This window comes from Oncorhynchus mykiss, chromosome 25, assembly GCF_057628025.1.
Source record: "Oncorhynchus mykiss isolate SJ-2025 chromosome 25, ASM5762802v1, whole genome shotgun sequence".
NCBI lineage: Eukaryota > Metazoa > Chordata > Actinopteri > Salmoniformes > Salmonidae > Oncorhynchus > Oncorhynchus mykiss.
In genome coordinates this window covers 90,056,664-90,069,559 of record NC_143046.1, presented here as the reverse complement: position 1 = coordinate 90,069,559, position 12,896 = coordinate 90,056,664, and the positions used below count along the sequence as shown (strand labels likewise).

The 12,896-nt window shown below is 45.8% G+C and overlaps 1 protein-coding gene across 2 annotated transcripts in view; it reads left to right on the top strand.

Annotated features, from left to right (window-relative positions):
• The window catches only part of LOC110505942 (papilin), a 71,977-nt gene extending 59,308 nt beyond the window's left edge, over positions 1–12,669 (top strand). For both annotated transcript variants that reach the window (XM_036962902.2, XM_036962903.2), the window contains 7 exons: positions 714–890; positions 1,586–1,736; positions 1,846–1,926; positions 4,819–5,020; positions 5,446–5,521; positions 10,295–10,415; positions 10,870–12,669. In XM_036962902.2, the coding sequence (XP_036818797.2) occupies positions 714–890; positions 1,586–1,736; positions 1,846–1,926; positions 4,819–5,020; positions 5,446–5,521; positions 10,295–10,415; positions 10,870–11,282 (1,221 nt within the window). In that variant the 3' untranslated portion in view covers positions 11,283–12,669. The remainder of the gene's footprint in view (positions 1–713; positions 891–1,585; positions 1,737–1,845; positions 1,927–4,818; positions 5,021–5,445; positions 5,522–10,294; positions 10,416–10,869) is intronic.
• Positions 12,670–12,896: the final 227 nt, after the last annotated feature.

Here is a 12,896-nt window from a genome sequence, read left to right as displayed (position 1 = left end):
TCTAATTTAATCTAATCCAATCTAATCCAATCTAATTGAATCTAATCCAATTTAATCTAATCCAATTTAATCTCATCCAATTTAATCTGATCCAATCTAATTTAATCTAATCCAATCTAATCCAATCTAATTGAATCTAATCCAATTTAATCTCATCCAATTTAATCTCATCCAATTTAATCTGATCCAATCTAATTTAATCTAATCCAATCTAATCCAATCTAATTTAATCTAATCCAATCTAATCCAATCAATCTAATCCAATTTTATCTGATCCAATCTAATTTAATCCAATCTAATCCAATCTAATCCAATTGAATCTAATCCAATCCAATTGAATCTGATCTAATCCAATCGAATCCAATTTAATCTAATTCAATCCAATCCAATTTAATTCAGTCAATTTACCTGAATTGACAGCATTGAAGTGGAATTCACCCCAATCCTACTAGTCCCATTTTTTAGTGATAAAGAATCGGAGCAGTGTTCAGTCTGACTGGTTCTCTGCCGAGTTCAGTCTGACTGGTTCTCTGCCGGGTTCAGTCTGACTGGTTCTCTGCAGTGTTCAGTCTGACTGGTTCTCTGCCGGGTTCAGTCTGACTGGTTCTCTGCCGTGTTCAGTCTGACTGTGGTGTGTTACTCTGCAGTGTTCAGTCTAACTGTGGTGTGTTACTCTGCAGTGTTCAGTCTAACTGTGGTGTGTTACTCTGTAGTGTTCAGTAACATGTGGGACAGGGGATCAATCCAGAGAGGTGATGTGTGTAGGAGAAGCATCAGTCCAGCTAGCAGACACCTCCTGCTCCGCCTCACTCCGCCCTGTAGCCGCCCAGTCCTGTTCCATGCCCGCATGCCTACTGGCTGTCAGCTGGCACGTTGGAGACTGGGGACTGGTGAGTGGCACAGACTGACAGACAGACGTTACAAACACATACACACACAGTTAACACACACTCAAGCTCAGACACACACATACATACACGCATGCTTAAACACTCACATCATTCCTCTCCTCCTCTCTTCCCCTCCTGCCCTCCTCCTACCCTCCTACCCTCTTCCCATCCTCCTCCTCCCCTCTTCTCCTCCTACCCTCCTCCTACCCTGCTACCCTCTTCCCCTCCTCCTCCCCTCTTCCTACCCTCCTACCCTCCTCCTCCACACTTCCTACCCTCTTCCCATCCTCCTCCTCCCCTCTTCTCCTCCTCTCCTCCTCCTACCCTCTCCTCCTCTCCTCCACCTCTCCTCCTCTTCTCCCCTTATCCTCCCCTCTCCTCCTCCCCTCCTCCTCTCCTCCTCTCCCGTCTCCTCCCCTCCTCCTCTCCTCTCCTCCTCTCCTCTCCTCCTCTCCTCTCCTCCTCCTCTCCTCCTCCTCTCCTGTCTCCTCCCCTCCTCCTCTCCTCTCCTCCTCCTCTCCTCTCCTCCTCTCCCGTCTCCTCTCCTCCTCCCCTCCTCCTCTCCTCTCCTCCTCTCCCGTCTCCTCTCCTCCTCTCCCGTCTCCTCTCCTACTCTCCTCCTCCTCTCCTCTCCTCCTCTCCCGTCTCCTCTCCTCCTCCCCTCCTCCTCTCCTCTCCTCCTCTCCCGTCTCCAGTGCTCTAAGAGCTGTGAGTCAGGTCTGCGTGAGCGCCAGGTGATGTGTTCTGACAGAGAGAGGAACCTGTACCCAGTGGAACGTTGTAACTATGTCCCCAAACCCCTCACATTGGAGACCTGCAACACACAGCCCTGCTACCACCCACAAGGTGAAAACATGCTGTCTCTCTGTGTGTGTGTCTCCATCTCTCTGTCCAGCGACCCCCTGTCTACTATAGCTGGCTATATATTTATGCCTGTCTCCATCTCTCTGTCCAGCGACCCCCAGTATGCAGGATCCCAGAGGACATGACAACACACAGTATGGTTTCACTCCCTACATGCCAGACCACGCCACAGGTACCTGACTCATTCTTTCATCCTTCTGTCCACTTGTCCTTGACTTTCATTCATCTGTCTATCTGTCCAAGTCCACTTGACCTTGTCCTTTCATCCATCTGTCTATCTGTCCAAGTCAACTTGTCCTTTCATCCATCTGTCTATCTGTCCAAGTCAACTTGTCCTTTCATTCATCTGTCTATCTGTCCAAGTCCACTTGACCTTGTCCTTTCATCCATCTGCCTATCTGTCCAAGTCAACTTGTCCTTGTCCTTTCATCCATCTGTCTATCTGTCCAAGTCAACTTGTCCTTTCATTCATCTGTCTATCTGTCCAAGTCAACTTGTCCTTTCATTCATCTGTCTATCTGTCCCAGTCAACTTGTCCTTTCATTCATCTGTCTATCTGTCCAAGTCAACTTGTCCTTTCATTCATCTGTCTATCTGTCCAAGTCAACTTGTCCTTTCATTCATCTGTCTATCTGTCCAAGTCAACTTGTCCTTTCATTCATCTGTCTATCTGTCCAAGTCAACTTGTCCTTGTCCTTTCATCCATCTGTCTATCTGTCCAAGTCAACTTGTCCTTTCATTCATCTGTCTATCTGTCCAAGTCAACTTGTCCTTTCATCCATCTGTCTATCTGTCCCAGTCAACTTGTCCTTGTCCTTTCATCCATCTGTCTATCTGTCCAAGTCAACTTGTCCTTTCATCCATCTGTCTATCTGTCCAAGTCAACTTGTCCTTTCATCCATCTGTCTATCTGTCCCAGTCAACTTGTCCTTGTCCTTTCATCCATCTGTCTATCTGTCCCAGTCAACTTGTCCTTGTCCTTTCATCCATCTGTCTATCTGTCCAAGTCAACTTGTCCTTTCATCCATCTGTCTATCTGTCCAAGTCAACTTGTCCTTTCATCCATCTGTCTATCTGTCCCAGTCAACTTGTCCTTGTCCTTTCATCCATCTGTCTATCTGTCCAAGTCAACTTGTCCTTTCCTCCATCTGTCTATCTGTCCAAGTCAACTTGTCCTTTCATCCATCTGTCTATCTGTCCAAGTCAACGTGTCCTTGTCCTTTCATCCATCTGTCTATCTGTCCAAGTCAACTTGTCCTTGTCCTTTCATTCATCTGTCTATCTGTCCAAGTCAACTTGTCCTTTCATCCATCTGTCTATCTGTCCCAGTCAACTTGTCCTTGTCCTTTCATCCATCTGTCTATCTGTCCAAGTCAACTTGTCCTTTCATCCATCTGTCTATTTGTCCAAGTCAACGTGTCCTTGTCCTTTCATCCATCTGTCTATCTGTCCAAGTCAACTTGTCCTTGTCCTTTCATTCATCTGTCTATCTGTCCAAGTCAACTTGTCCTTTCATCCATCTGTCTATCTGTCCAAGTCAACTTGTCCTTGTCCTTTCATCCATCTGTCTATCTGTCCAAGTCAACTTGTCCTTGTCCTTTCATTCATCTGTCTATCTGTCCAAGTCAACTTGTCCTTTCATCCATCTGTCTATCTGTCCAAGTCAATTTGTCCTTGTCCTTTCATCCATCTGTCTATCTGTCCAAGTCAACTTGTCCTTGTCCTTTCATTCATCTGTCTATCTGTCCAAGTCACGGGGTCCGTGGGCTTTGTCGGTCTGATTCAAATATGTGTGAGTGAGCGCCGGTCTGGACTGTGTGATATTTCTCTGCTGTGTGTTCTCTATGTGACTAGTTCTCTGTGTGATCTGTCATCATGTTGCTGTGTTGTTGATAGTTTGTCCATGCTGTGTGTTCTCTCACTGGGGTTCTACTAACAGTAGTCATTACTGTGATCCAGTCTCTTTCTGCCCTGACCTCTGCCCCCTGACCCCTATGTGAGCTGTACTCTCTGACAAGACTGATGTTTAACTCTGACAGCAGCTCTCCTTCCATTGGCGTGTTCTACCCTGACCCCTGACCCCTAACCCCTGACCCCTGTGTGAGCTGTACTCTTTGACAGCAGCTCTCCTTCTATTGACGTGTTCTACCCTGACTCCTAACACCTGACCTCTGACCCCTGTGTGAGCTGTGCTCTCTGACAGCAGCTCTCCTTCCATTGACGTGTTCTACCCTGACCCCTAACCCCTGACCCCTGACCCCTGTGTGAGCTGTACTCTCTGACAGCAGCTCTCCTTCTATTGACGTGTTCTACCCTGACTCCTAACACCTGACCCCTGACCCCTGTGTGAGCTGTATTCTCTGACAGCAGTTCTCCTTCAATTGACGTGTTCTACCCTGACCCCTGGCCCCTGACCTCTGACCCCTGTGTGAGCTGTGCTCTCTGACAGCAGCTCTCCTTCCATTGACGTGTTCTACCCTGACCCCTAACCCCTGACCCCTGTGTGAGCTGTACTCTCTGACAGCAGCTCTCCTTCTATTGACGTGTTCTACCCTGACTCCTGACACCTGACCCCTGACCCCTGTGTGAGCTGTATTCTCTGACAGCAGTTCTCCTTCAATTGACGTGTTCTACCCTGACCCCTGGCCCCTGACCTCTGACCCCTGTGTGATCTGTACTCTCTGACAGCAGCTCTCCTTCCATTGACGTGTTCTACCCTGACCCCTGGCCCTTGACCTCTGACCCCTGTGTGAGCTGTACTCTCTGACAGCAGCTCTCCTTCCATTGACGTGTTCTACCCTGACCCCTGGCCCCTGACCTCTGACCCCTGTGTGAGCTGTACTCTCTGACAGCAGCTCTCCTTCCATTGACGTGTTCTACCCTGACCCCTGTGTGAACTGTATCCTCTGACAGCAGCTCTCCTTCCATTGACATGTTCTACCCTGACCCCTGACCTCTGACCCCAGTGTGAGCTGTACTCCCTGACAGCAGTTCTCCTTCCATTGACCGTTCTTCCTTCTCCCACTCTCACCAAGGTCCCCATGTAATCCAATGTTTCTGTCAGTCCACAGACCAGACAGTGTTGACCCCCAGACCAGCACAGTGTACCACCCTCACGGCTTCGGGCCGGCCCAACACTGTAGCCAGTCCTACTACGGCTGCTGCCCAGACGGCGCCACGGCAGCTGGGGGGGCAGGGGGTCTAGGCTGCCCACAGGTGTCCCGCTGGGCTCCACGCCCCGAGCAGGCTTTCTGCACAACCACCAGGTAGACCACACACACACACGCACACGCACGGTTCTCTGCTCAAACTCTCCCTCCCTCTCTCTCTGTCTGTCTGACTAAATCCCTCCCGCTCTGTCTGTATGACTAAATCCCTCCCTCTCTGACTGTCTGACTAAATCCCTCCCTCTCTGACTGTCTGAGTAAATCCTTCCCTCTCTGTCTGTATGACTAAATCCCTCCCTCCCTCTGTCTGTCTGTCTGACTAAATCCCTCCCTCTCTGTCTGTCTGTCTGACTAAATCCCTCCCTCTCTGTCTGTCTGACTAAATCCCTCCCTCTCTGTTTGTCTGTCTGACTAAATCCCTCCCTCTCTGTCTGTCTGTCTGTCTGTCTGACTAAATCCCTCCCTCTCTGTCTGTCTGACTAAATCTCTCCCTCTCTGTTTGTCTGTCTGACTAAATCCCTCAGGTATGGATGTTGCAGGGATGGTGTGACCGTATCACAGAGGCCCAACAGGGAAGACTGTCTGGAATATGTTCCTCAAGTAAGGACCTGTACTTCCTCTATCCTATAACCTCCTCTCTGAGCCCCTCTCTATCCTATAACCTCCTCTCTGAGACCCTCTCTATCCTATAACCCCTCTCTATCAAAGCCTTATGTCCCTCTCTCTCTCTCTCTCTCTCTCTCTCTCTCTCTCTCTCTTTCTCTCTATCAAAACCTCTCTCTCTCTCTCTCGAAGTCCTCATCTCTCTCTCTCTCTCTCTCTCTCTCTCTCTCTCTCTCTGTCTCTGTCTCTCTCTCTGTATCAAAACCGTATGTCCCCCCCCTCTCTCTCTCTCTCTTTCTCTCTATCAAAACCTTATGTCTCTCTCTCTCTCTTTCTCTATCAAAACCTTCTCTGTCTCTGTCTCTGTCTCTGTCTCTGTCTCTGTCTCTGTCTCTGTCTCTCTCTCTCTCTCTCTCTCTCTCTCTCTCTCTCTCTCTCTCTCTCTCTCTCTCTCTCTCTATCAAAACCGTATGTCCCCCCTCTCTCCATATCCAAGGTAAGTTGCTAGCTAGCATTAAACTTATCTTATAAAAAAATAATCAATCTTCACATAATCACTAGTTAACTAGTGATATTACTAGTTTAACTAGCTTGTCCTGCGTTGCATATAATACATGCGGTGCCTGTTAATTTAATAATCAAATCACTTCTCCAAACGGGGGATGATTTAACAAAAGCGCACTCGCAAAAAAAGCACAATCGTTGCACAAATTGGACACAGGCGCCTCTTAAAGAAGAAGTTACAGGTCTGTGAGAGCCAGAAATCTTGCTTGTTTGTAGGTGACCAAATACTTATTTTCCACCATAATTTGCAAATAAGTTCATAAAAAATCCTACAATATGATTTTCTGGATTTTTTTTCTCATTTTGTCTGTCATAGTTGAGGTGTACCTATGATGAAAATTACAGGCCTCTCTCATCTTTTGAAGTGGGAGAACTTGCACAATTGGTGGTTGACTAAATACTTTTTTGCCCCACTGTATATATTTTTTAATCTGCATATTTAGCTCAAAGAAATTCATGTCTGCAGGCAATATTATCTAGGGAAATTGTGTCACTTCTCTTGCGTTCATTGCACGCAGAGTCAGGGAATATGCAGCAGTTTGGGACGCCTGACTCGTTGCGAACTAATTAATGATATGACATAACATTGAAGGTTGTACAATGTAACAGGAATATTTAGACTGATGGATGCCACCCGTTCGCTAAAATCCGGAACGGTTTCGTATTTCACTGAAAGAATAAACGTTTTGTTTTCGAGATGATAGTTTCCGGATTTGATTTAATGACTAAAGGCTTGTGTTTCTGTGTTATAATATTATAATTAGGTCTGCATTGTGTGTGTGTGTGTGTGTGTGTGTGTGTGTGTGTGTGTGTGTGTGTGTTCGTGTGTGTGTGTGTGTGTGTGTGTGTGTGTGTGTGTGATGCACAGCTATTTGTCCCTGTGGCGTATTCCCATTGATTTTATGAGTGTGTGGTTTATGTGTCTGTGTGTTCTTGGGTGTGTGTGTGTCTGTCAGTGTATATCTGTGTTTGTGTGTGTGCGGGCGCATGCGCACACGCATGTGTATGTGTGTGTGTGCGTGCATTTGTGTGTGTGTGTACGTGCGTTTGTGTGTGTGTGTGTGTGTGTGTTCGTGTGTGTGTGTGTGCATTGCCCTCAGACAGGATACACAGGATATTTTTATTACAGAAACCCAACATTAGTGTGAATAATAGGTATTAGATATATATATATATATTTATTATTTTTTTATTTCACCTTTATTTAAACAGGTAGGCTAGTTGAGAACAAGTTCTCATTTTTCAACTGTGACCTAACCAAGATAAAGCATAGTAGTATGATTTGATATTTGATAGAGCAATCTGACTGAGCGGTGGTAGGCAGCAGCAGGCTCGTAAGCATTCTTTCAAACTTTACTGTGCCAGTAAAGCAATACTTAGCAATGCTTGAAGCACAGCGCTGTTTGACTTCAAGCCTATCAACTCCTGAGATTACTAAATACTAAAGTGCCTATAAGAACATCCAATAGTCAAAGGTATATGAAATACAAATGGTATAGAGAGAAATAGTTGACGCGTCATAATTCCTATAATAACTAAAACAACAACAACCTAAAACTTCTTAACTGGGAATATTGAAGACTCATGTTAAAAGGAACCACCAGCTTTCATATGTTCTCATGTTCTGAGCAAGGAACTGAAACGTTTTACATGGCACATATTGCACTTTTACTTTCTTCTCCAACACTTTGTTTTTGCATTATTTAAATCAAATTGAACATGTTTCATTATTTATTTGAGACTAAATTGATTATATTTATGTATTATATTAAGTTAAAATATAAGTGTTCATTGTTCATTCAGTATTGTTGGAATTGTCATTATTACAAATATATACAGTTGAAGTCGGAACATACACCTTAACGAAGTACATTTAAACTCAGTTTTTCACAATTTCTGACATTTAATCCTGAGTGATTTCTTTCATCACGTTCCCTGTGGGTCAGAAGTTCACATACACTCAATTCGTATTTGGTAGCATTGCCTTTAACCTTTTGTGACTAGGGGGCAGAATTTCCATGTTTTGCCTTTAAATTGTTTAACTTGGATCAAAGGTTTTTGGGTAGCCTTCCACAAGCTTCCCACAATAAGTTGGGTGAATTTTGGCCCATTCCTCCTGACAGAGCTGATGTAACTGAGTCAGGTTTGTAGGCCTCCTTGCTCGTACATGCTTTTTCAGTTCTGCCCACTATAGGATTGAGGTCATGGCTTTGTGACGGCCACTCCAATACCTTGACTTTGTTGTCCTTAAGCCATTTTGCCACAACTTTGGAAGTATGCTTGGGGTCATTGTCCATTTGGAGGACCCATTTGTGACCCAACTTTAACTTCCTGACTCATGTCCTGAGATGTTGCGTCAATATATCCACATATTTTTCCTCCCTCATGATGCCATCTATTTTGTGAAATGCACCAGTCCCTCCTGCAGCAAAGCACCCCCACAACCCTCCCCCTTTTTCCTCCAAACATAACGATGGTCATTATGGCCAAACAGTTCTATTTTTGTTTCATCAGACCAGAGGACATTTCTCCAAAAAGTACGATCTTTGTACCCATGTGCAGTTGCAAACCGTAGTCTGGCTTTTTAATGGTGGTTTTGGAGCAGTGGCTTCTTCCTTGCTGAGCGGCCATTCAGGTTATGTCTATATAGGACTCGTTTTACTGTGGATATAGATACTTTTGTACCTGTTTCCTCCAGCATCTTCACAAGGTCCTTTGCTGTTGTTCTGGGATTGATTTGCACTTTTCGCACCAAAGTAAGTTAATCTCTAGGAGACAGAACGCGTGTTTATACTTGCGTACTTGCGTACTATTGTTTGTACAGATGAACGTGGTACCTTCAGGAGTTTGGAAATTGCTCCCAAGGATGAACCAGGCTTGTGGAGGTCGACAATTCTTTTTCTGAGGTCTTGGCTGATTTCTTTTGATTTTCCCACAATGTCAAGCAAAGAGGCACTGAGTTTAAAGGTAGGCCTTGAAATACATCCACAGGTACACCTCCAATTGACTCAAATGATGTCAATTAGCCTATCAGAAGCTTCTAAAGCCATGACATAATTTTCTGGAATTTTCCAAGCTGTTTAAAGGCACAGTCAACTTAGTGTATGTAAACTTCTGACCAAACTGGAATTGTGATACAGTGAATTATAAGTGAAATAATCTGTCAGTAAACAATTGTTGGAAAAATTACTTGTGTCATGTACAAAGTAGATGTCCTAACCGGCTTGTCAAGACATTTGTGGAGTGGTTGAAAAACAAGTTTTAATGACTCCAACCTAAGCATATGTAATCTTCTGACTTCAACTGTACATATAAAAATCGTCCGACGTAATCGGTATTGGCTTTTTTTGGTCCTCCGATTATCGGTTTCGCCGCAAAAAAAAATCATATTCAGTTGACCTCTAGTTGACCTCTAGTTTAGTGTGTTTCAATTGTCCCGGAAGTTGTTCGATTCTATGGATTCTTCAATGACATTGAGCTGATTTCTGCTGTTCCTTCTTTTTTCGTATTGTGTATTTCTGTATTGTTTTAGTGATTCACCATAGTGTGGGCTCATGTTTTCTGGGTCTCTATGTTATCGGTTGGATATTCTTCATCAAACCATTTGTCATTGTTGTTCATTTGCTTGACATTTCTAGATTGATTAGGGACGCTGAGAGGTCAAATATACGGTGTAGGTTTTCTACTGCCAAGTTTACACCTTCACTATTACAGCGAAACATTTTGTCCAGGAAGTTGTCTGAAAGGGATTGAATGTGTTGTTGCCTAATTGTTTTTTGGTAGGTATCCACACTACTTTCCTTCCATCTATAGTATTTCTTAATATTATTCAGTTCCTTTGGCTTTGATGCCTCATGATTTGAGTATTGCTCTGTTCAAGTAGACTGTGATTTTGCTGTGATCTGATAGGGGTCTCTCTGTCTCTGTCGCTCTCTCTCTCTCTCTCTCTCTCTCTCTCTATCTCTATCTGTCTCTCTCTCTATCTCTATCTGTCTCTCTCTCTCTCTCTCTCTCTCTCTCTATCTCTATCTGTCTCTCTCTCTCTCTCTCTCTCTCTCTCTCTCTCTCTCTCTCTCTCTCTCTCTCTCTCTCTCTCTCTCTCTCTCTCTCTCTCTCTCTCTCTCTCTCTCTCTCTCTCTCTCACACTGGCTCTTACTGTCTCACTGGCTCTTACTGTCTCGCTCTCTTCCTTTCTCCTCCTCCCAGGCTCCTCCTCCAGCTGAGAACAGTATCCAGTGTCGCCTGACCACCTACGGGTGCTGTTTCGACCGTATGTTCGTAGCCGCAGGTCCCAATGGAGAGGGCTGCCCCAACCCACCATACAACGGTAGGACAGGGAAGGGGCATGAGGGAATGAGGGGAGGAGGGAGAAGGGAACGAGGGGAGGAGGAGGGAGAAGGGAACGGGAGGAGGGTGAAGGGAAGAGAGAATAGGTTTCGGTGAGGAAGGGAGAGGGGTACGGGAGGAGGGTGAAGGGAAGAGAGAATAGGTACGGTGAGGAAGGGAGAGGGGTACGGGAGGAGGGTGAAGGGAAGAGAGAATAGGTTTCGGTGAGGACGGGAGAGGGGTATTATCTCTGCTCGATAGAAAGACTGACAGTAGCGGTTTAGCTTGTTACTGTTCATTCGTTATTGTTGTGCCTTGAATACGACATTATATTAATACAGTTATAAAACACGAAACACCTTTTACACTTTTCTCGTACCACCTTTTGTTTATGTTCACATGTTCTAATGGACAAAAAGGAGAGAAGTGTGACATGTCTTCCTGTTTCTCTGTAGTTCCCAGAACCACCTGTTCTCTGCCCAAGGCGGCCGGCTCCTGCAGTGGCTGGACGGGCCGATACTTCTACGACGTCACCGCCTCCAGGTGCTCCCACTTCTGGTACGGCGGCTGCCACGGCAACAACAACAACTTCCTGACGATTGCCGAGTGCCAAAGGACGTGCCCCGGTGCCCAGGTCAACCAGATGAGCCAACCCAGTAGCCAATCAATCCAGACGATTCAGCTGAGTCAACCCAGTCAGCCGGGAACAGGTCAGGACATGAGCAAGGTCTTGACGGTGCAGCGCGGCAGCTCAAGGGGCTCAACCGGCGGGCGCCAGGGGACCAGCGCTGCCGACCACGCCCACCGGGCCAGAGTCCATGTCCGCCGCCCCGCCCCCTACGGCGTCCTGCACGAGGTAGCGAGGTAAGAACCCGAGGACCGTCCAGGGGCGTCTAGCCATGCCCACCCCTGCTGCCTCCGCCCGCTGCCCCGCCCGCGCGCTGCCCCGCCCACAGCCAGCCGCCTGGCTAGGTGACGCTTCAACCCTGAGAAGGAAGCTGAGATGAGCCAGTGAGAAACAAAGAAGCTTAACAACATCCCACGGACCAAAGACAGACTTACACACACACACGCACGCACGCACACACACACAAACACATGTTAACAGGATGTATACAGTGAGCTCTAAAAGTATTGGCACATTTGTTGTTGTTTTGGCTCTGTACTCCAGCACTTTGGATTTAAAACGATACAATGACTATGAGGCACAAATATCATAACCCCCCCTTGTAATGGTGAGAGGTTAGCATGTCATAGGGGTATGATATGAAATGCTAACCTCCCCTGTTATTGTAATGGGGAGAGATTAGCATGTTTTAGGGGTATGATATGAAATGCTAACCTCCCCTGTTATTGTAATGGGGAGAGATTAGCATGTTTTAGGGGTATGATATGAAATGCTAACCTCCCCTGTTATTGTAATGGTGAGAGGTTAGCATGTCGTAGGGGTATGATATGAAGTGCTAGCCTCCCCTGTTATTGTAATGGTGAGAGGTTAGCATGTCGTAGGGGTATGATATGAAATGCTAACCTCCCCTGTTATTGTAATGGTGAGAGGTTAGCATATGGTTGGGGTATGATATGAAATGCTAACCTCCCCTGTTATTGTAATGGTGAGAGGTTAGCATGTCATGGGGGTATGATATGAAATGCTAACCTCCCCTGTTATTGTAATGGTGAGAGGTTAGCATGTCGTAGGGGTATGATATGAAATGCTAACCTCCCCTGTTATTGTAATGGTGAGAGGTTAGCATGTCGTAGGGGTATGATATGAAGTGCTAATCTCATATCATACCCCTACGACATGCTAACCTCTCACCATTACAAGGGGGGGTTATGATATTTGTGCCTCATAGTCATTGTATCGTTTCAAATCCAAAGTGCTGGAGTACAGAGCCAAAACAACAACACATGTTTCACTGTCCCAATACTTTTAGAGCTCACACACACACACACACACACACACACACGCAAATACTGTATATATCAAGCCCACTATCGCCACACTGCGCTACCACAGATACCTCTCTCACACAGCGACACACATGCTTGACCTATAGCTTTTATAACTTTTCATCTTGACTATAATCCCAGATGGTGTTTACCTGACAGCGGCCATATTGGACAGTGCCATCTATACCTCTGTTGTCCCAGAGATGAATCATATTTTACTGTCCATGTTATCGGTCATCGCCACGTCTGTGTGACTTTCTGGTGTCATTCAATAAAACTGATATGTCATTCAATTAAAAAAAGAGTCTGCTCTTCCTTTATCTGTGTGTTGGTCTGTCTGTGTATCTGTCTGTGTGTTGGTCTGTCTGTGTATCTGTCTGTGTGTTGGTCTGTCTGTGTATCTGTCTGTGTGTTGGTCTGTCTGTGTATCTGTCTGTGTGTTGGTCTGTCTCTATATATCTGTGTGTTGGTCTGTCTGTGTATCTGTCTGTGTGTTGGTCTGTCTGTGTATCTGTCTGTGTGTTGGTCT